General features: G+C 42.5%; 2 protein-coding genes and 1 long non-coding RNA gene across 6 annotated transcripts in view; 2 read left to right on the forward strand and 1 right to left on the reverse strand.

Annotated features, from left to right (window-relative positions):
- The first annotated feature begins 10,141 nt into the window (after positions 1-10,141).
- Positions 10,142-11,029, forward strand: LOC118215234. The gene is made up of 3 exons (XR_004762794.1): positions 10,142-10,193; positions 10,349-10,410; positions 10,619-11,029. It is a non-coding gene; the product is annotated as an uncharacterized LOC118215234 (long non-coding RNA).
- A 4,099-nt stretch (positions 11,030-15,128) lies between these two features.
- Positions 15,129-19,684, reverse strand: ubl7a (ubiquitin-like 7a (bone marrow stromal cell-derived)). Of its 4 annotated transcripts, none has more exons than XM_035395791.1 (11): positions 19,553-19,684; positions 19,074-19,261; positions 18,747-18,866; positions 18,476-18,558; positions 17,975-18,059; positions 17,335-17,392; positions 17,029-17,162; positions 16,886-16,935; positions 16,527-16,703; positions 16,006-16,196; positions 15,129-15,538 (listed from the first exon to the last, which is right to left on the reverse strand). In XM_035395791.1, exons 2-11 carry the CDS (start codon positions 19,255-19,257, stop codon positions 15,478-15,480), a joined length of 1,143 nt encoding a protein of 380 aa, XP_035251682.1. In that variant the 5' UTR covers positions 19,258-19,261; positions 19,553-19,684; the 3' UTR covers positions 15,129-15,477. The 4 variants fall into 4 exon arrangements, with proteins under 4 accessions (XP_035251682.1, XP_035251684.1, XP_035251683.1 ...); XM_035395793.1 differs by having other exon boundaries at positions 16,006-16,050; positions 19,537-19,624; XM_035395792.1 differs by having other exon boundaries at positions 16,006-16,116; positions 19,537-19,624.
- Positions 19,685-23,007: 3,323 nt separating this feature from the next.
- LOC118215233 (CD276 antigen-like) overlaps positions 23,008-23,780 on the forward strand; it is a 52,161-nt gene continuing 51,388 nt past the window's right edge. The window contains exon 1 of the mRNA XM_035395795.1: positions 23,008-23,297. The gene's annotated coding sequence lies outside the window, so the exon portion shown is untranslated. The remainder of the gene's footprint in view (positions 23,298-23,780) is intronic.

Consider the following 23,780-nt stretch of genomic DNA (forward strand, 5'->3'; position numbering starts at 1 on the left):
TGAACAAGGCAAAATATGGGTTAAAAAATGTGTATCAAGCACAACACCCAATATTTTGTGTGCAAATCCAGGACACACTGTCTGCCAGTCTGGGTACCCTGGAGACCCAGTCTGTTCCTGCATGACTCACATGGTAAATGTGACTTCACAGTGCCATCTAGTGTACTGTAGCTAAGAGGGCAAGAGGGGCAATATGAAAGGGAACGGCTTTAGAAGAACAGAACCATACTATCTGGCTGTGATTACACAGAGTTCACATTAAAAGGGTATTTAACAGAGGAAATTCACTTTGCATAACCAGTTTACAGACATAAAAGTAAATAGTGGAGTCATATCTGACATTCCCTAGAGCTTCGATACGGAGATCAGTCTGAGCCATCTGTATAAATATGAAGGGATAATACCGGATGAAGTGAGTGACAGCTGGCCATTAAGGCGATATGCAGAGACATGCAAGACTGGTTATCACTATGGAGACAGCACATTCTCCATTCCTTCCTGGTCAGACTAAAGACGTTGGCTGTTTTTCAAATCAATAAACTAAGGAGCCCAAGGGACAGAAATGTTCGTTTGGTTCAATAATGCAGACGCAGTAATGCTAAAGTACCGAGAAAGCAAGCTTGGCTGGTACTTGCTTCAGTACCTCTGGTTAGGCCTGCATGCCATCTGGAAGGAAAGACTGTGTAAAACACAGAAATAGTGGATAAAGACTGCAGTCCACAGTTGGAGATGAAATATAGAACCTGTAACTGCGACAGTTGGAGGGAAGACGAGGGGACTCACCCTGCTGGCTTCAGGACACAAGCCATTGGGGCTCCCCCTATGCCATGCACTGCATAACAGTGGGACGTCCCGATATCACGGTAGTGTTCTTAAGGGGGGACCACAATCATCAACAGCTGGTTGTTTGCATGGGATGGGCCTGCAAAAACAAATAGATCTCATATAGTTCACCTCCCCACATAACATCAGAACCACAGAGGTGAGAAAATACTGGTGAATGATCTCAGACACTGTTCTTGAACAGTAGGGTTCTGAGCCCAGCTTAAAGATGTCATGTCATGTCTCTCTCATGCAGTGAATCGATCAGCAAGAATCAATCAGCAGTTAATATATGCAAGTTTCACTTAGATTTATGGTAAAGTGTATCAAAAGCCATTGAGCATTGTTGGGCAAATGATTCAATTAACTAAAAATGACCATCTACTTTTGTTGAGGGAAGGTGAACAGTGCAATAACATACAAGGTGAATCCCCGTCCTGTTTCCCCCAGTGTCTCCTGAGGCCAGATGGATTTATTCCCTGCAGAGGTATCTCCATAACTTACATTATGGTAATGAGCTTTATGAAAGCATGCTTTCTGGGATACAGTAAGCATCTCATAAATTAATAATTGAGATCACATTAGCTGGTGCTTGAATATGCGGGAGGGCCTTATTTGGGTCAGTCAGCCTTCTCTCTGAAGTCTGGGTATGCTTGCCAAGAGTGCACACGTACATGCGTGCACACGTGTCTGTACAAATAATACACTTGCACAAATGCGCTTGGGATGCAACTAATCATGGACAGAACAGGGATTTAAGTATTAGGCACTGATAATTGTGCTCCGTTTCAAAACTCGCAAAAAAAAAGTTGCCTGTTGGCATAGTTACAGGGAATCGAGGGACCGTGAGTCCTCCTCACAAACCCACCTCACACTGCCATCCTGTAACCGTCCGGCACAGGCGTGAGGGAGGTCAGTGTCCGGGTCATTCATCACTCTGGAATACTGGAACAGGGAGGCAGTGACCGGGACACTGGGCCTCAGCTGCGAGCCATCACAGAACCCATCTCCCATGTGATGAGCTACAGCCAACAGATGAGCTCACCTACAGACCCATGTATCCGCTTGGACAGTACTTACACTGCACACTACTTGCATTTGCATATATTTCATCGCTATGGAATGATGAAAGTCCATGTACAGTACCAGGCACACTCAACAGCTAAATCAGCAAAAAATTGCAACAATTACTGATCACAATGTGATTCTGGCATTTCAAAAGGACAAATAAGTCCTGCATGCTGATATCCCCAATTCAAAGTACAGCGAAAACTGAGAAGTAAATAGTCTGCCTGTCTGAATAAGGTGTAGAGTTGTACAAGAGTGGGAGATAAAATGAAAGATTGCAGTCATACAAAGGATACAGGGTTAAGGGATGCTAAGAGAGTAATATTTTCGATTGATTTTCTGTGAAAACTGCGAGAGAACACTGCCTGTGCACCCTGGAGCCGCCCCCTGTAGCAGAGATTCTGACTGACCAGAGCCATTCAGCGTTTCCAAAGCCTTTAAAAAGCCCTGCCACCCATAGTCTTTCATAACTGAACAGGACAATATAAATAATCCACAAGGAAGAACCCTTCAACACACATACACACAAAACACTGAGAGAAAAGATCAGGTCAGGATAAATCCTCGCTATTATTCCTGGATACAGGCTGGGAAGAAAAATGGACAGAGCCTTTAACTGTGCTCTCTACCCAAGAGACTGAAATCAGGCAGAGGCACGGTCAGGCCATTATGAGGCTGTAATGTATACAGGGGTGGATGGGGATTCTGTCCTCCATTACTCAGTCCACACTGGGGCAGAGGTGCTCGTTAAGCCTCCCCGTCTCCACACACTAACGAGGGGAGTCACAGCAGGGATCAGAGGGGGAACAAGCAGAGAGCAGACTGTTGATTGGACAGGCAGTAGCCTCTCTGTGGGCAGCGATAACCACACAACATCGCTGCTCTGAGAGCCACGGCTTGTGTCAGTCATAAAGAGGAAAGTTCAGTTTTGACACGGTGCCGTTTCATGTGTAGTGGGCCATCTATAAGAACAGCCCCTTCCCATTTAATGATGAGATGAGCAAGTCACTGTCCCCAAGTGCCCTCTGTTCCCCCTATGTCTGGTGTGGCAGAGGCAATTATGGGCACTAAGTTATGGGCATTTCTCAAAAAACTCTGTGGCAGAGATGTGTTCTGTGGACAGGTTAAGGGTTTTAGTGGGAGGAAATCTATGCAGACATGGGGAGAACATGCAGACTCCACATAGAAAGGCGCTGGAAGAAAATCAAACCCAGAACCTCCTTGCGGTGAGGTCAACAGATAGAGAAGGGATCACAGCTCAGAAGGTGACATGGCTGGGAATGAAACCTCACCCATGGGGGGCACGGGCAGATATATATATATATAAATATATGTATATGTATATATACACACACTTTTTTAATGTATAATCCATCTATACAGCTGAAAACTGACATTTAAAGCAATTCAGATATTGACAATGGCAGCACCAGAACAGGATCAGACCCACAAGCTCAGAGTTACAAGCCTGGATTCCAGGCATAAAACTCCACTGCCGTCCACGTTAGAGAAAAAGGTATGCACTTTGTTTAGGGAGCACGGTGAGCCTGGTTTCAACGCATGATCACAAGTTCCTTGTGAAATAAGGCTGACTAAGCACTGCCAGTTTTTTTAGCCAATCATCCATCATAATTGTCAAAACATTTAATCTTGAGCTAATAAAATGTGTTTTTGCCAGCGGAGAGCTCCTGGAGAGGAGTACATTGTTTTATTAGATCTACGCTGCATAAAGAATGGCTCCTGTCAACCAATTTGTGAAGGTGAGAAGCACACAGTTTTCTTACTTGTAGGGGCTTTTTTATATCTAGCATATTTACAACAAACCTGCCTGCCAAGGGTTACATACATTGGCTACTGCTTGAACACATTCTAGGTCTTAAACATGGATACATTTTCTTTTTTCTTGCCTCCAGTCATGGTCCTGTGACTCTAATGCCCAGAGTACTCCATAATGAATCATATAGTGTACAGGAAGGAAAGACATTTAAGAGATCGTCTACACTGATACTACAGTACCTAACCCAAGTCTTGAAAGAGAAGGAAGACCTGCATGGTGGTATTATGGAATAACCTACTTAACATTTACAATGCAAGAATAGCTTGTGCAATATTTGACCGTAACTATAAAGGTGACTTCATTTTTGTCAAACTACTTTATCTCCACTGTTTACACTTGAAAATAAATAATTATGCATGCAACAATATCATCATTGCTTTAGAATATTATGATAATATGATGTACAATAATCCTGTGAGAGATGGGCTGTTTGATGGTAGGCCGTTTGTTCATTCATTCGTTCATACCCACACAAAGTCAAAACACCCGCAATGCACACACTTTCTGCGCAAAAGATCAGTGGAAATTCACACTTTACAGAACAGCACCTTACAAAGAAAATGTGAATTGAGTTACTGGTAAAGTGCTGCAGATGCATGATCAGCATAAAATGTTGTTATTCTAAATCAAAATGTACACAAAATTCTTTAGTCAGCATCCATAGCAACCACCATGTAAAAACAAGTGAATGTTTTTCTATATTCTCTCTATTGCCAATCTGCATTTGACAAACAAATCACATGTTGTTGGCTTCTTACATCGCATTTGCTTCTATAAAATTGATGTTTGCTTTAGAAGCTCATCCCATCAAGACATACCAACAAGCATCCCACAGAGTGGTGCCTGTGGGTATTAGTTTTTGGCCAATTAAGCAAAATGGGATTTTGACTCATCCAAAAGAAATCATTCCATGTAATGCAAGGAGCTTAAGAAACCAGTCAGATCTTCCAGAGTACTAATAGGCCTCTCATCACCAAAGGAGCCCACAAAGGGAAGATTTTACAATGCCTTAGGGGTGATGCGATGGGTGTATATCAGTATAAACTATAAAATTAAATATCACAATCAACCACAAGAAATCCCATCACACCGCACTTGTGAGGTGTCATGTGACTTAGTTCATTTTGGAGCTCATTAAAAGACCATCTTGCTGATTCAGAGGGATGGTTACAATTCAGAAATGCATTTGAACCACACAGTGGCTAATTGGCAGCACAGTTAGTGGCAATAAACGTCTGTCATCTCTACAATTTAAAATACACACAATTTCCATAGTTTTTGGGAGGGATCCAGACAACCTCCAAAGTGAAGCCAGAGGACACATCTCAGTTCTCACTAACACAACCAACACAAAAGGCCCAAACAGCTCACAATACAAACTGCTTTTAAATGCTTCCTTATGAATAAACTATTACCACTTTACTGTTAGACCATCTTTACATTTTAAATGTGGTAACTGAATGTCTTTTGTAATCTGATTCATTCAATCAAAAGTAAATTTACTTTGCTTCATTAACAAGTATGAAATATCAGCATGTCAGCAATGATAGTCATCATAGCTCCTACCCTATGGCCTCATAATTATCTACTGCACCCTGTGACCAGAAATTCAAAGAGCTTTCTCTTCACACCATCAAGAGAGCCCATCTGCTGATGTGTGAAGATGTCACAGAGTCACAGACATCTCATATACTATCTTTGGCTGTGGTGCGGAAATTGATCAAACTGACAAGATGTTTCTCTTGAGGCTATAAAAAAATACAGATCTAGATTCCACATCAGAGGTTTTCTGTAGAGACACTAACATCATGGCAATCACAGAATCTCCACAACTAAAAAATACATTAAGTAAATTTAGCCATCAAAGACTTTCCAACTTCTGTAATTAAATATTCCCACAGCATCACTTATGAGGGACACACGCACACACACACACATCCACACACACACAAAGTAGCACTAGACATTCTTCAGCCCAACTTGTCTGGGGACATCCTTAACCAAGAAAATGTATAATCTGGGCATATCTCTGTGAAAAACTCTTTACTCAAAAGAAGCTCTCACAATCGCGGGGAAGTGCGCGTTCATGCACTGTGGTGAAAAAAAGTCCAACGGTACATCAAGACCAGTCCCTCACACAAAAAACACAGCCAGTAAAAACAATCCCCCCCAACCCCATGGGAATACAGCTGAGGGGGGTATTTAACACAATAATGACAGAGCGACAAAGAAACGGTGTTCTTGCCACACAGAGTTCAGATAACACTAATGAGATTTTAGCCAAGAGCATGTTTTTGTAATACAATTAACATAATTGCAGCATTTACACAACAACTCCTTGAAGAGAAAAGCAATTAACTTTATGAATAATCCATTAAGTAGGACGTGTTCAGGAGTATCCACCACAGAGAAGGCTGCACAGTCAATGACACTAGCATCAGTAAGGACTCAGCAAAGGGAACACCCAACTTACACATACCACACAAGTACAATTGTCTTGATCATGGATGACACAAAGTTTCTTCTAAAAATCCAGCATGATCGTCAGGTAGATTTAGAACTCAGTGGGAGGAAATATTTGTGGATTGTGCCTTGGGGTACACTAAGGGTTCATTCCAATTGCTTATTTTCTCTCCTTGCATCTCTTTGTCACACCCTTTCCTTGGTCCTTAGCTCCACTCAATGGAGGACGCGAGGAAGAGATGCAAGGATGAGATAGGAGGATGGAGGAATCGAGCCAACATGTATTAGGCAAATGTACGTCCTTGCTCAGTCAAGCATCCGTTTTAAATGACATCAATTACAAAAAATGCGGAGGTGAATCCGCAGGTGGAACATTTATATATCACATTGATATACATTTACATGTCAAGATTTCCACAAAGGTTGTACTTGTGTATCCTCGCTGAAGCATCCTTCAGGAGCCTCCTCGCTGCTTCAAGGCGCATTAATGAATTGGATTGTCCTTAAAGGTGGTGGACTTCTATTGATTTCCTGGTCACGCAAGGACAAAGGAGACAAGGACAGATAAAATAAGCAATTAGAATGAACGAGGTTTGCATCCCCTCTCCTTCTTGGCAGCCACCCACAAGCACAATGAAAACATTCACCACTGAAGGCAAGGGGCTGGGACTAACTAAGACAGACAGATCCCATAACCATCCTGGATACGGCTTCCTGGAGATGCTGCAGAACAGGACAGGCTGGCTACTGGAACCACATTGGTAATATTGTACAGTAGCCAGTGCAGTATCCTTTCCCTCTAGTTTCACCTTTTTTCTCCTTTTAAAAGTAACAAGGCACATGCTGACTTGGAAAGTAAAACATACAATTTTTCCTGACCAGGGCTTCTTGATCCATACTGTTGGAGGTTGAGTATATTTAAATATACTCATAAACAATCAATAAACATGTTTCAAGTAATTTTCCTATAGCAGTCAGTCATGCAAACAGAGTAAAAGTAGGCAGGAACCCCCCAGGTAAAGTATTTTTGCATCCCAGTACCACACTCAATAGAGTGTAGTGGGCTGCACATATAGCCCATAATTTGCTGCAAGCAAACTAATTATTTTCGGATGCCATTAAGAAATGATCCTCCCGATTTTGTGATTTACTATTTCACCAGCAACCCTCTTGGCCGTCATTCCACTACACACTACAGATTAGTATTTGCTATATTGGACAGAGCTGTAACAAATCACTCCGCCTCAACGGCATGTTGTGGTCAAATGTTAAGTGTGTTCAGCGGCGGCGCACATATATACTCAATCAAATCCCGATTTAGCTGTCCGTTGGGGTCGCCTGAAACGCTGCCAACAGCCCCCTTTTATCGTCGCCGAGTTCCATACTGGTGCTACCGACAAGAGCAACAAAGCCAACGGGACGACTTAAACTTGTTTTCATCTGCATCACGGTGGCACACCACACTGATGAAACAAAGCTCAGCCGGCCGGTTTGTACCGGGAGCAGTTGAACGAATACACGTTGAGATGGAAACATCAAATGGGTGAGCATTCCTGAGGTGGGTTGCACAAGCTGTCACACGCATTGAATGTTATAATATGTATCACCACCAACTGCAAATTCCACTGAAAGTCCATAAATGAAAAACTTCATTCTTTGTAACAAGAATTTTGTGATACTCTTCATGAGTGATCATTTTCACTGACAACTAAACATCGTCTTCAGTGTAATTTTTGGATAGTATTATTTACATGGGACCAGAAACCAATGCCCCCAGAGGAGCGATGGAAACACGGTTTTCTTGTGCAGGAAAAAGAACAACAACAAAAAATATGTCACTGTCCAGATACTTGTGCACTGCATGTAATACAGTTTATAGGGCTCTGTGTTTTGCTTTTGGTTTTGGTGTTTGGAACCAGATCAAAGGAATTCTTGTCACTAAGCTTTCACAATTCTTAACAATAGAACCAAAAAACAAGAGGGATGAATGGAACAGTGATTGAAAGGGCTATTACAAACACCCACTTACACACACACACCCAGCATCACTCAAACTGACCAATTAGGATGGGAAAGTTGACAGGCATGTCTCTCTCCTCATAGTGTGCTTGGCAAAGAGCACTGGAAAGTTTGTGGTTTCTAGATGATTAAGTATTCATTTTAGGGTCTATAGTCAGGGTCGGGAAGGGGACCTGTCCTCTTCTCCAGTACAGATGACTAATGGAGACAGATCTAAACTTCGCTTTCATTGGCTGTCTGAGCTGACCTCTTAAACCTGTCAGTAAGATAAGTGGTTCCTTGAGCTTTATTAGCAGTGCTTAGCTGATGTAAAGCAAAAAGTGTCAGTCTGCAACCCCAATTCCCTCTTCACTTCCTTTGACAAGCTCTATGAAGTGCATCTTGTATTGTTTCACCTTGCACGTCACTGGCCAGAGAGCTAGAAAGTATATTTAAGTTGTACAGACTACCAGAGGCAGTGTATCACCATCAAATGTCCATCAAACAAAGTGTGCTTTGGCTGACAGTGCCACATTGCACTATGTCAGCTGAACAGCACCTAGTGCCTTTGAGATTTCAGGGTTTATGATCATATGAACTGAGTTGTATGAACAGAATAATACTTTTATTATGACAAAGAACATAAGTATAGCTAAGCAAGCTTTCCTGAGTTCTCTCATTTCTTTCTCAACTCTGATGATGACTTTTCCAACAGATTTGGTTTTTCGGAGAAACTACATGGAAAGCCTTTGGAGCAACTGCCATCAACAGCTTTTCCCACACTTTTTTTTTTTGTAACATAAAACGAGCCCTTTCCAACACGTTGTGCTCAGCTCAAACAGATGCTGTTTAAGGAAAAAGCCTGCCGCCCTGATTCAGTTTGTGGCCCACGTTTGCCCATATTAATTGGGAGTGTTTTGCCCTGCCTATCTGTTCCTCCATTCCCTTCCAGTGGAGCAGTGCCAGACGGATGTTTGGTGCGTAAGAAATGGTCTCCATGGAAACCAAGACTTGGGAGTGACACATCAACAGATGGGGTAGTTGGGCAAGAGGCTGGCTACAGTGGCACAAAACTGCGAATGCACACTAGCATTGTTTCAGGAGTTGGGAGAGTGCCAAGAGAAAAAGTGGGTAGCAGGAGGTCATATTTATAAAAGTTTCAATTACACAACCATAGCAAGGAATAAAGAGGATCAAGACAGCCATAGATGGGGGTGCTTGAAAAGGTCACGGCAAACAGTATGGGCACTGGGGAGAGTGGTGGGGCAGGGGCTAATCTTTTATCTGATTCCTCTGTGTTGGATTCCCAGCAGAGCAGCTCCTTGTGTGACACACTGCAATTCTTCCTCAAATAACACTGTAACTGGATGAGGGCTATTTGCATCGAGATTTTTAAGAAGTGTATATTTCCAGCTGTTCAAATACTACAAACATTTTAGTGTAAAAGTACATCAAAAGTACATTCGTAATGTATAGAAACTTTATACATTTAGAATGTATATGGAAATTAGAAATATACTAGTATTTGTACATCATTAAGGCAAGTATGCAAATCTTATTCTTTATCTATAACTGAGCTACTGGGGGGAGGGGCAAAAGAAAGAGACTCTTATAGTCTCTATAACCATGAAAGAACAACTGCTTATCAATTAGCTTAAAAGTAGATTTTAAATCCTGCTAAAATGTCTCAGCTGTGTGAAGGGAGAGGTTCAGTATGCATTGGTACCATGTTTCCTTGAGTGTCCTGTCAATAGGACCCTTGTAAGGCAGGGAGAGACGTAGCCCCCAGCAACCCCCTCTTGTCTACATTTTGGCTTTCCACTGAAGAGCTGTGTCATTAATGCTGGCATTAACAGGGCTACGGAGTGCCTGACAGCCTGTCTGCACTGAATATTCATGAGGAGCTGTAAGGAGGGTGTGTGTGTTTAAGAGTGAGAGAGATGTGGGGATGATAGGAGGGGAAAAGGAGAGAAAGAGAGAGCGAGCCTGGGCAGCCCAAATGCAAGTATGAACAAAAAAAGAAACATCCATTACTGCACACTGAAATCAAATGAATTTTCTGAAGACACCTTTCACCTCCTGCAAATGAAAAAGATTCTGACTGAACGTGATGTCTGAAATGCTGTACACATCTGTTTTCTTTCTTATTTCTGTACAAAGCCAACAGTTGTGAGGCAGTTGCATCTGACAGCATCAGACACCTCAATCAAGGTACCCTTCCAGTAAGCTTTATTTCTTTAATTCTTAAAAAAAAAAACAACTGCTTGATTAATGCATTTTGCTGTGAATATTGAGTAGGCTAAGACAGGCTATCATTCCTCACCCAGTTTGCTAATTAAATGTTCCATGTCGCAGAAGATTTAGTGCAATTCACAGCAGCAATACTCGAGAGGACAGAAAAGAAAATGCTTTTTTTTTTTTCTTCACCAGTGAATGACGGAATGTGATGGGTCTACTCACAAAGAGGAAGGCAGTGGATTGCGCAGCAGGAGCTACAGCATGACTGGCTGATCAGAGAGCCACATGAGTAACGAGTCCTCTTTGCCCGTTGTGTGTGACATGAATCGACAGGCACCCACTTATTAAAGTGTGCCGTGGATTTTGACATACCTATTTATTCCATGCCGAATATTGAATTGCTAAGAAGTGGTTCCATTGCTTGGTGTATTCATATTGCCAATGAAATAGCTATTCAACACCTGACGTGTCATGAATCTTGTAAACATTGCAACAAAAAGAGGATGACTTGTTTGACAGCCTGTGGCTAGACAGCTTTCATTTCAGGACTGACACATGTTTAAATCATGACAAAATATTAAAAAGGATATGCATACAAAATCATTCTTTTATCTTTGCAAAAGGAAATTCTTTCCAGTTTCCAGACGCCTAGCTTTGCTCTGGTCTCTGTTGTGGTGTACACTCCCTTTAAAAGTTTTGGGGACATGGAGACGATACTTCTTCTTGGTAGTCTGGGTGAGTGGCACCCAATGTCTTAGCTGCTTAAAAAAGTGCAATTGTCCTAATGATGTACCCTCTGTCCATCCCTGAGGCTGAAGGATCATGTCCATATTCTGAAAGACAAGGAGGCACCTGGCTAGATATCAGTACTGGAACAAGGGTGGCTAGAATCACACAAGTTAGAGAAATCCTCTGCAGAGAACGCTGTATCCACTGAGAATGTACACTAATGACAGCCTGAAATCAGCTATCTGTGTCCTGTACACACCGGAAGCTCCCATCAGCCATATCTGTGGGCTTTAAGCTGGCGGGATGCCCTGAGCGAGCAGCATCTGCACTCAAAGATGAGCAGTGAATCTGAGCAGCCACATGGTCTTCTGTACAGAGGGATGAGGCTAAAGTGTTTCAGAACAGAAGGGTTAATCTGCAAAGACGATGGCTCCACCGTAAACCTCAGACCAAAGAGAGGAAATCACTGGGGAAAGAGAGTGCAGTGTACGCGGCAAACATTAAAGACTTTTTTTTTTCTCCATTTAAATCAAAAGGAACTGAGGTAGGCTTATGATTGAGGAGCCCTGCTGAGGACCGCAAGGGATGGGGGAGGATAATTTTAGGGACATGAAAGACTCGTCTTTCTCCCTCTGACTCCTGTTGGGTCACTGGAGTCTTACAGGTCACATGCTGCCTGTCAGGTCTAACTTTGTAAAGCTGAACAGCAGCCAAAAATCAGGGTCCATCAACTGGAGGAGCCAAGGAGGTATAACAGGAAAAGCTAGTGGGTCCAGGGGCCCCTAGAGGTGTGTGTGTGTGTGTGTACATGCGAGGAGAGGGCAGAGGGTGCTTTTTCATTTTTTATTTCCTTGCAAAAATTATTTCTAGATCAGTCCCTACTCTGGGCCTGACAAGATCTATGTAGCCTCCCCCTTAAGGGCTTTACATGGCCTGTAAAACACTTTGGGTTCCCCTCAGATATGGAGTTCATCACACAGAGGAATGTGCTGCTTAAAACACTGCATCTCAAGCTGCTCGGGGCTGCTTCCCAAAGACTTTGGAAATTTGACTATCGTAAGGGCAAGTAGGGCTTTTGAAATATGAGCCGTATAACCCCAATCGGGATTTTTATTCCCTAATCCAAACTGACATTTAACATTAAAATGTTTCTGCTGAGATTTAAAAAAAAAAAGAAGTGATTTCATGTTGAATAAAGGCATCAGAATAATTCAGATTTCACTCACAGTGGATTTAATGGTTAAAGTGGGGGGGAAAAATGTATGATTGTAAATGGATTTTTAAAAAAATATTTATGTAAAACATACATACAAGCCTACATATGAACATTTACAGCTGTGCTTGAGGCACACCATGGTGATTAATCCAGCTCAGCTTCTTCTGCATGATAATGATACTAAACCATACAATGCAAACTCAAAAGGTGTTGCGCACCCATGGAACTACCACTGAATGAATAGTAACCGTTCTGTTTCCTCCACTGTGGTAAATGACAATAGAGTGACAGGGTCAAAGTGAATGCTGTGCTCACCTCCAGTAGGGCGCGCTGTGGCAGCATCGTAGGAGCCGCCATTCCCCAAACCAGCGCATTATCCATGGCTGTCACACACACTCCTTGCTCACTGACTGCATCACACCCACTCCTGTGGGAGGGAGAATAAGAACATGGACAGATTCTGCTCTCAACTATAACCTCAGGCGCATAGTATCCATTAACCCCGCTCCCCATTCCCCAATGCGTTTTCCTGTAGAGCCTATTTATTTTACTGGTTCAAGATTATAAGTGATTGACAGTGTAGCTTTGTCAATGCAGCTCCGCCCCTTTATGGAGTTCACACAACACTCTTCAATCAGTACCCACTTCCTGTTCAAATTCCACAAGGTAAAAATTCATTAATTAACTGCTAACAAGAATACAATCAATCTGGCACCAACAGATGCTGGTTCTTGATTAATGGCATGTTATTAAGAGTGGGTGTATTGCAATTGTTCCCCAGCCCTACATAAACTCATAATCCAGCTTGTATTGATTTATAACATAAACCACTTGACTTCTGACTTGTAATTATTTCCTATTTAAGAACTGTAACTGCAGAGGAATTGGACCGCTCAGTGATTGCGCACTTTCACCTTAATGCCTGAGAAAATCACCACAAAGAGTCAGATCAGATCATAGCACAATATATCAACTGACTGGATAACTGCATTTCACTCATTGCCACACACACACACACACACACACACACGTGCGCACACATGCATGCACACGCACCACTCCTCACAGATTTGATGTCCTTAAAAAGCCCTGGATAGACACATGGGGACAAAAAAGTAAAATAAAAATAAGAAAAGGTGAGAATGTGTATCTGTGCATGTGTGAGTTCTTGGACATCTTCACATTTGTTTCGGTTCGTAAAGATTTGCCTCAAAGCTCAAAATGGACAGCAGATGTAGAGGTCATGGCATTACCATCACAAATTCCAAAGGATATCTTGTCCTTCAGATGGTGGAGGGCAGGGAAGAAAAAGGGGGGTGTCGAGGTGGTGGTGTTGGGGGGTGGTGGTTTATCACTCCTTCTTTTCCTCAATGCCAGTCTACACAGGGCTTGGTAATCTGAAAACCATGCTCCCGACCTTTTCACATCAAATTTGCTCCACACTCTGTAACCACTAAATATGATGGGTGATTTCAAAGCACTCACCTGACAGCCCCTCAACTTAATACTCTCACATACACTTGCAGGCATTGGAAAAGCAGAGCAATGTTTAAAGGTAGAACACAGCACCCTCTAGTGCCACAAAAACAAATCAACAACTCCCCCATGATCCTTAAAGGGATAGTTCACTTTCTGGGGTTTTGTGATACTATTCAGTGCATGTTTTAGACTGGCCGAACAGTGTTTGTGTACAATGAAGAATATGTTAGATATCAAGCGAAGCCTCCGACCACTTGCCGGCTTTTCAATGGGAGGTACAGGGCATTCTCTGTAGCCATAACACTGCAGTACGAGCTGCTTTGGTGGTCCTTTAAGAGATTATTCTTTCTTTAGTCCATGAAACCCCAAATGCCCTGTATATGTCCTTGTAACCCAGGTAGTTCATTACAGACTTATCAGAATATCTGAAGTGCAGTCATTGCACACAAACACTGCTGGACAATAGAAAACACACATCACAGAAAACCCCAGCAAATCCCCAAAACAGCATCTGACAACCTGAAAAAGTGATCATACAATTTATCAATTGCCAGAATGCCTTCAAGAATCCCATGCAAACCCATATGGTTTCCTTGGGTTACTGTACATTGAGAATTTTTTTTTAATTTTTTTTTTTAAGTTTACCTGAACAAATACTGAAAAAAGAGATTTTTGTTCTGCAAGAGTACACTACAGAGCTTTAACTTTAGAGCACAAAATTGCAGTTGCAGACAAAATTACACAGTTCAGCAACGTTTCAACACTGCTTTTCAGCCTGTGGCAGATTCACCTCGGTTGTCCAGAAGAATGTGACCCTAGTCACACAGATCCACTGCACCATTATCCACAATGCAGTGAAGGCATCTAAAAAATGAGTAAATACTGCATCATGATAATTCTGTTATACATACTGCAGCGCAGGGCTGCAGCATAACATTGCTGGAATGACTGCAATCTGCTGCTTTTCTACATTTTTACATTTACCTTTTACTTTTATGGGTTTTTCTGATAATCAGAGTGGCATTTTAAAAATGGATATTGCCAGCATATATCGCAGTCAATGACTAAACTCCTTACTGCTCATGACGGATGTTAAGATAATGATTTATGCTGTACTCAAACATTTACATATATGACTCCTGTCAAAGAAAAGATGTTCCCAAATACTCCTTTAAAATCAAGTGAACTGGGTGCATATTGGCATGCTATCCTTCATAAAGTAACTTATAGAAAATAACTAAATTTTGTGCAGTTAAAAAAATCTGAAGAAATAAGTAATCATGTCTATTTTCCAAGTTTATTCATTACTGTTTATTTTTTGTACATAGAAACAAAAGTAAAAAAAAAAAAATGGACACATCACGTTTTTTTGTTTCTTCAGAGACTGAGCAATTTTCAGAGGGCTCCTGAAGTTCAGTTCTTGTTGGGAGGGGAGCACTGGAACCATTGTTGCTAGGTTTAGGATCAAACAAATCACTGCTGTTTCAAGTGTCCAGTACAACATACAGAATAAGCCTTTGGACCTCCCGCATCCCAGAATACCCTTCTGCCTAAGGCGCACCCCCAGCAAAGATGAGCTCCAGCGCTGCCTGGATGTCTCCACCTGTGGCCTGCAGCGCCCGCAGGATCAGCTCTTCGTCTCGAATGCCCATGTCCCGTAGCTGCTGCAGCTGAGACTGCCACTGGGTCTGACACAGACAGGACCACAAGCGTTAGGCCTCCCACCTCACTGCTTAGCTCGTATTCACCACTAATGCTACAAGTGTTGCTACAGTGGAGCAGACGGCAGCCAACAGAGTTATTCAATTACATCAAAAGCGTACGGTCACTTCTCCATTGCTTTGAAAATCTATCCATTAACCACATATGAATGCAAAGCAAAGCATCCAGAGCAGTGTTCCCCAACAATTTTTGCAATGGTCCACTGTCAATAATCAAAAAATTCCATGGCACACCACTACCCCTTTAACCACTAAAACATCACTAAAAGTCACACATGTTCATTTGGTGGTGGAATTTTACATTTTTCAGTGGCACACCAGGTAAGCTATGGCGGCACACCAGTGGATATACACTGCTCTAGAGGACTCTGTTCTCACAGCATTGCAACCACAGAGCCCTTTTGGCCATGGACCCCTTCCCACCACCCCCTCACCTGTAATGAGGACATGCTGGACACCTGCAGGGCCTGCTGTAGGGCCTGGTTGAAGATATCGTTGGTGATGGGTGTCCCCGCAGGCACAGGGGACACCCCTGAGGAGGCCCCCTGCCAGACACAGGACACCGGACACCGGACATGAGAACCAGAACATGGGGGGATGTAAACCTGTTCTGCACTTCCAACAACTTTGAAAGAGAAATACATGCAAATACTTCCAAAGAACAAAATACATCTGCAGACTTTAATACAAACCTTCAGAGAATGATAAATGTAATATGCTGCTTGATGAGACAGCACTCCAAATATTCTGACAAAATCACACTTGATAATGTAGGCAAGAACAACCCCACTACAGCGTTATATGAAAAGTACATGTACAATGCCCCTGGAATCGAGTCTTTTAAGGAGACCATAAGAGAACACCCAATACTCATTCAATGACAGCTGGTACGGAAAACAACCAGGACAAAGCCAGAGAAGAAGACCTTACAGGGCCAATCGGAGCTGCAGTTTACCTGGTTTCCTGTCGTTGGAGTGACAGCGCTGCTCTCGGGAGTGCTGGCTAGGGCGAGGGCAGTGGCCAGCTCACTCTGAGTGATTGGGCGTGGTCCCACGGCACCGCTGTAGCCCAGGGTGGCTGGCCGTGTCCCCGCTGTACCCCCAGCACCGGAGGATGGCCCAGCGCGGTTCCCCTGCTCAGAGGAACAGCAGGGCATCACATGACACAAGAGATTTTTTTCCAGAAAACATAAACGTGATGAATACTTATATTACCAAATGAACATGTATAAGCTAAGTACAAAGCTGTCAAGCCTGTCAAGTACAAAGCTGCATGGACAGACTCGAAAACACGGTTCGCGTTGGACTGGCTTACCGACTGGAAATCCTCCTCGTCATCAGACATGCCCTCGAAAAGGAAACCACCTGTAGAAGAGACGGGGAGAATGCTGGTTACCAAGGCGATTCCGAGCCCAGCCCAATCAGAGCAGTCAGACTGCACCTGCCACTGCAGCTCACCTGGCATGTCGCTATAGGAGCTGGAGGAAACGTTACGAGAGGAGCTGGCGCTTTGCTGGGTGGGTACGCTGCCAGCGACTGAGTGCAGGACCAGGACGATAGCATTGACCAGAGCCGGGTGAGAGCTTATCAACCTGCAGGTGGTGGGCAAACGGAGGAGTTAGCCTAAAAGCAGTGCATAGGTAGCATCTGTGGATGAAACTCCAGAAACTAAAGAGAGTATCTGTATTATTATTATTATTAATAATAATAATAATAATAACAATAATAATAATATACACTGAGCAACATACACCATTAACTTACATATCCAGCATGTTGGGGTCTGTAAAATGAACAAAAAGATCTTTGTCTTGGAGTACACCTGAGAAATAAAACAAAGATTGCTGTGAAACTCATCTTCACAATTTTAGCTGGCTGTAAGTGTCTGACTGACTTGTATTTGACAGTTTAAAACATTAATGCTAGTATACATGATAATCTGATAGCATACAAGTCTGTTTTTGAATTACATTGTGGCTTAACCATTTTCATCATGCATTTTGACTGGATAACAGGAGAACTGACTAGCATGCATGTCCTCCTGAGAGGTGGGCCACAAGCCGCTGCTTATTTTCACTGTCATAGTGTCGGTGGACTACACTTTAAGGAGAGTTTGGAAAGACAGACTGCAGGTGTCCAATCAACCAGATTTGCCGCCCTTGCACAGTGATACGGTATGCCCCCTGCCACGCACCCTCCTAGGGCAACACTATAGTCACTTCTACCTCATCCCATGGAACTCCTGGTCAGTCATCAGTGATATGGTCAAGAGTGTATTCTTTATATTTTTAAATTTTTACTGAAACCTCAAAAGACATATATTTCACTCAAAAGAAAATCTTCGCCAGTTGGGTCCGAGATCAAGCACAACTGGTGTCAACAGAAGTGTTCTTGCTGTACTTACCTAATGCTACTGGGTCACTGCTCAGTCCTGGTGTGGCCACTATTATCTGGTCCAAAGACTCCTTATTGTTCAGCATCTTGAATACCTGGGGATTAACAGGATAAAGGGTGATAATTATATCTGCACATTTGTTGTTCACTCTACAAATGGTTTGATAATGTTATGTCAAAGAACTGTAGGGGGCTTCCTTCACTCACAAGCCAATTTCAGCTCTAAAACTGGCCCATGACCTCAATAACCTCAACAGGAACACGTCTATTATATCCATTTACTTGGTAATACTGTTTTGGGTAATAAAAAGGCTTACAACACTGCAATACCACACATGTACCCCATGACCACAGGGACATTATATCCTTATGATACAGATATGACATTAAACATTATTTCTAATGGTGAGAGTTTCAAAATTTTCTTCATATAAGCTCAGGCCTCTGGTTTTGTGATGCATGGACCTCTGCGCAGTGAGGACCATATGAAAACCCAGGTTTGTCTGCTTACCGAGTCTCTGTAAGCCGTGCTGGTGTGAAGGGCAGCCTGCAGCACACGGAACTCCCTGGCTGCAGTTGTCCGGTCAACTGGCTCTGCAAAGATAGGAGTATGAGTACGAGAGGCACACACAAGTGAGACCGGCTTTATTTCAGATCACAGTTTTTCAATCAAAGATGGTTTTATTTATTCCCCTCCAGTGAAGATGCTGACCATGCATCCATTCAGGTTGACAGACTGATATGGAAGGACCCATGCACACCAAGAATGCTCGTCCACACACCTGGCTTGACCTCTGGTTCTGGCCAGTACTTCTTTAAGATGTGAACAGTGGAACCTGGCTGGATGCCGTAGGAGTCTAGAGTCAGGTCGTCCTTCAGCTTACGACCACAGTACACCAGTTCTGAAACACACACAACAGTGGCTTCAACTCAAAAAGAATGAGACTCACGGGAATATCCAAGGAATTTGTCATTAAGAGGTACTCCAACTATATTTAACTTAAGCTGAAATGTGGCAAAAAAAAAAAAAAACAAGCGTTCTTGACAGATCTATCTGAAGCAGTAATCGACACCACATAATGCGCATTAACGGTTTAAGGGCTTCTGACCTATAAAGTCTGGGTCTGGCACCGAATCGGGTAACTGGGCCGCAACCAGCTGTTTCAAAGTGGCAACTCGGTAACCCCCAGGGGTTACATCGCCAGGCTCGGTCTCAGGGAAATGCAACACCGTCTTAGGAAGGGACGGGTGATCCATGAGCTTTAAGGATAAGCGCCATTCCGGAATTGCCATCTTCCTGAAACAGCAGCAAGAAAAGGGCAACGTTAGCTTGGGTTTATCGAACACGTATCTTGTGTCTAGCCCCTCCAAACATTAGTCGGCTACTTCTATTCTGATTACATTATCTAGCACGCTAGCTACATAGCTGAACTAATCGCGTCTCTAATCAGATGGGTTGCAGTAATTTTAGTTGCAAATTCGAATAATACATGACAAAATATACACACGGGCATTTAAGAACAATTAAAACAAAATGACATAAATATGAACGCCATCAACCACAAAACTCACCGAAACGTCTGTTTACCTTGTTAGCGTTACACTGCTCAGTCACAGGAATACGGAAATAGACTGGTAGTTGTAGTCTTCATAGAGCCTCATAGAACTCCAATACCCATGCTATCGGTAGAGAAGCGGAAGTACAGTTATATTATAATCTGCTTGAAATAGTAATCGATATCGTAACTTAATTCATTGAGAAAGGGGCACGCATCAAAAGATTACCAACAAAAATGTACCGCAGAGGTGGGGGACGAAGTTGTGCTGTATTTGGCTGCACTAATAGCCAAAAGAAACTAAGTATTTGGCGAAGGGAGACATGTGAGTTGCACTCTCCCTTGTTGCACAACGGTTGTCCGTGCTTGGAGCCGTTCTCGTTTTATAACTTTCCCCGGGATAAAGACAAACGGCGTGCATGGTTAGAAGCGGTCGGAAAGAAGTCTGACTACAACGCAAGTAAATCATCCGTGGTGTGCTCCATACACTTTCTTTACGGGTCCCCGACTTCTGAGCACCCTATTCCCTTGCTAAACATGAAGCGACAAGCACGGAAAAGTAGCAAGACAGTAACGAGCGACAATGGAGACGGCAGCAACGGGGATGCTGCGGATACAAGTGCAATAAAAGGAATTTTACCTAATCTCAAAAGGAAAAGGGCTTACAAAATTATGCTGGAAGAGGAGGCGATTTTGGGAGAAACTTTGGAGGGAAGCTCGCAGTCCGAGAAAAGGAAATTAGACATTGAAGGACGGTATCCGCAGGGATCATGGGAGCAAGCAACTGTGGAAGCTATCATGAATCTGAGGACATTTGACACGACCACCACCACGTCGCAAATAGCTCAGACGATAATTGCCAACCTTAAAGACGAGAACGATTTCCTTCGGGCCCAAAACATCAAGCTTCAATGGGAGCTGAAGTCCATGCAAGAGAAGCATTCAGCTGATTTACAAGCCACTAAAGAAGAGCTACTGGCCTTGAAACACAGGTGTACATGCACTGATGAACATTCTAAGACCCTTCCAGCTGTGACTATAGTACCGGAGGCAGAAGTTGTAGAAGCTATAGAGATTGTACACACAGGGATATCGGAACTAAAGTCTGAAACGGGGCGGCCATACTCTGTTGGGCTGCTTCCTGCGGAACAGTCGGAGGTTAGGACTCTGCTAATAGTCGACCATGCTGCTCCAAGTGAAATAATGTGCACTGGTGCAAACACAAAGACAAAAGGCAACTCAGAATCAGAAGTTTAATTGTCATCATTTGACAGAAGAGACTCCTGTGGTGTCACTAGTGCATATCTTAATGTATGTTATACAATCTTTGCAAAACAATTTAAGTCTACTATTATGAATTAATGAATAATAAGATATTGCATTATTTCTTTAGATTCAACTTCCCTTTATTTTTCAGTATTTGCTAGAACAATTCAAATGAAGTACATTGATCAAGGGTATAGTGCAGCCACCTACAGTTATTTACCAGCTCTGAAATTGCTCTGCACAATGTTGCTTTGTGTTAGATGCTACGCTACTACATGCACTGTCTCACTGTGTGGATCTGTATGTGTGTACGCATACTGTGAGATGGCATGAGCATAGTGCAAATAAAGTGAAACATCCATGTATAGCATTCCAATGTTCAATTTTGTTTGCAACTAAACAATACTTCTGGACAGTGATACAATTAGATGCATCTGTAGATGCCTTTGTGACAATGCTTTACTGTGTTTGTAATATGTTGCACTCAATTCACTACAAATGCGGCTAACATCTCTGGGTGTAGTCCTTCAGTTGTCACAGGAAAAAATGCTGGAAATGGAGGTTGGGAAATATGCAATATGTTTATCAGCAGCCACACTTTCTAAACCTAAAATTTGAACAAGCTAGTCCATATTACTCCAGGTTCCTCCATGCTAATTTCCACACAAGACAGATATTCTACAGGAGTAGGTCAGTGTGTACCATACCTGGAAAAATACTGAAAAGTAATTATTCTGAACATGCTACATGTTTTCTTGTTATTATACTGTTACCCCTTGTTTTTTTTCCTCAACCATCTGTCAATAATCACCGTATAATTTTAGATGCATTGACTATGGAGGGAAGGTTTTAGTAAGCAGGGTATTTCCCTCAGGCAACAGTGGTGCCTCTTGTTGGCTGAGTGTCTTTGGCCATAGTCTGCCTGCACTAGCTTTGCAAGAGGTACAGTCATCCTATGGACTAGTGTGTAAACTTGTGTTCAGGGAAAATAAGCTGTGGTATGTGCCCTTCTTAGAACATTTAGTATTTGTCTGCTTTGCTGAATTGACAAAAAACATTGTAGTAGCTGGTTAGGTGTAAAATATGGCTGGGGAAAATAAATAAATTGCACAAGTACATAAAGAACAGTTCTAAACACATAGAAGGGATTGCAGTCACAACAATGTGATTGTTAGTATGTTATTTCTCTGTTGCTGATTCTGAGAGAATGGTGAGTAGATGCAGAACATCGCGAGTATTTTATTTGTATTATGTTTGTACAACTCTGTTGTACAAACATAATACAGAACATAATGTGGTAGAAGATGCCAGGCACATCTTCTACCACAGCAATCTATGGTAGTTTCCCAGTTTGGCCAGGGGAGGACGCCTTGTGCTTTGTGGATGCCTCTGTTGGCCCCTCACTCCCCCTGCTGCTCCGCCACCTCTATTGCTCTCGCCTATTTGCAGAACAAATGGCCCACTGAAATAGCCCAAAAGTCTTCTAATGTTTTTCTGTTCCTTTCATTTTTCATGGGGCAGGCAAATGTCATTGTGAGTGGTGTATATATTTTTAAAAAATCACTGTCCAACCATGGTTGATTGTTTGTATAATACTGTAGATAAAAATTATGTTTATATCATTTGCACATTACATAGGCACAATACAAATGTTCTCTGTCAGAGGTCTTATATGGAGACTTTTTGGTCAGGTTTCACTGCAATTTGTCCTCTTTATTATTACCCTTTTCTGTAAACTATTCCACATATACAGTAAACTGAATTATATACACCAAGGATAAAACGGAGAAATGGTTAACATCACAAAAGACGTCTGATTAAATGAAAACCCATTCTGACAACTGTATTCCAGGAGATATTGCTCTGCTGAATGCAAAGCCTACCTTACACAAGATAACATGGATGCACGTATTACAGACGTTGGCAACAGAGAATAACAGATTATTAGCATCTGTTAACATATATAAAGTTTACATACGGTTGTGGTTTGTAAATCAATTGATTCCCACATAATTTTTGTAAGTAGCCTATTGATGAAGTGATAACCTTATGTATTTACGATAACGATTTTTATAGATTAACTGCACTACTCGCGTAAGCATTGCGCTAGGATGTGTCACACAGAGAGATAACATGGCTGCACTGTAAGCAGTATTTTGAGTTACAGGCGGTGACTAACACGCAGCAAATGGTTAATGCTATTCGTACGGGAAACTCAGACGAGGTCCCTGCCCCAATCCATGACATCATACTGGACAAAGCAGCGAAAGAAGGAGGGGTTCTATCTAGCGCGGGGCTAATCGTCCCGAATGGACGATTTCAGTATCTGTGCATATTAGTACCCAGAACACAAGGAAACACACATTTCCTGCATTCCGGGGACCCTAAAAAGGAATGTAGGCTATATCACAACGTGAAGGCTTCTGTATGACGCTTTGTTCTCCAGATCACTACTCCTGGGTGATCCGTGGTTTGCGGATATTATAGGCTACATTCGGTTTTCTTGGCATGGTAAGTTTTTACACCAAGTTTTTTTTTTTCAGATAGTCCGTGATGATCAGTTTATGCTTATAAGTAAATCAACAAGTTCCGACTCCGTTATGTTAGCTGTATGTCTAAAAGAAAAGTGCTGTCTATTTGTGTTAATAGTAAACCTCTAGATTTATAGCGGGAATATACAGACTCGACTGCAGAATAGTCTGGTTACTGTTACACGGTCCAAGTTAGAAGTTTTAACTAAAGTTGTGGTCATTTGGGAGACACCGTTCACCATGAGACAAAAACGTCACGTGACTAGACTGAAGCAAGCCCCCGAATATTGCGTGGACCACAGGGGTTGCCTCCTTCCATATTTAAAGGGTTTGGGTCATATTTATCCTCTACTCACATGATCTATGGCATTACTTTTTTAGATTGTGGTATTATCCATGTTCTTGCCTTTGTCTGTCATCCTTATGGGGACACGCCTAACTTTACCATGTCTGGTGAAGCCAG

The sequence above is a fragment of the Anguilla anguilla genome, chromosome 16, assembly GCF_013347855.1.
Source record: "Anguilla anguilla isolate fAngAng1 chromosome 16, fAngAng1.pri, whole genome shotgun sequence".
Lineage (NCBI taxonomy): Eukaryota > Metazoa > Chordata > Actinopteri > Anguilliformes > Anguillidae > Anguilla > Anguilla anguilla.

Coding starts and splice junctions, on each gene's coding strand:
- ubl7a (XM_035395791.1), bottom strand. CDS start 19,257: ATGGCAATTCCGGAATGGCGCTTATCCTTAAAGCTCATGGATCACCCG. Junction 18,559..18,746: donor AGAACCAGAGGTCAAGCCAG/GTGTGTGGACGA, acceptor CTATCTTTGCAG/AGCCAGTTGACCGGACAACT. Junction 16,704..16,885: donor ACGAGGAGGATTTCCAGTCG/GTAAGCCAGTCC, acceptor TCCTCTGAGCAG/GGGAACCGCGCTGGGCCATC.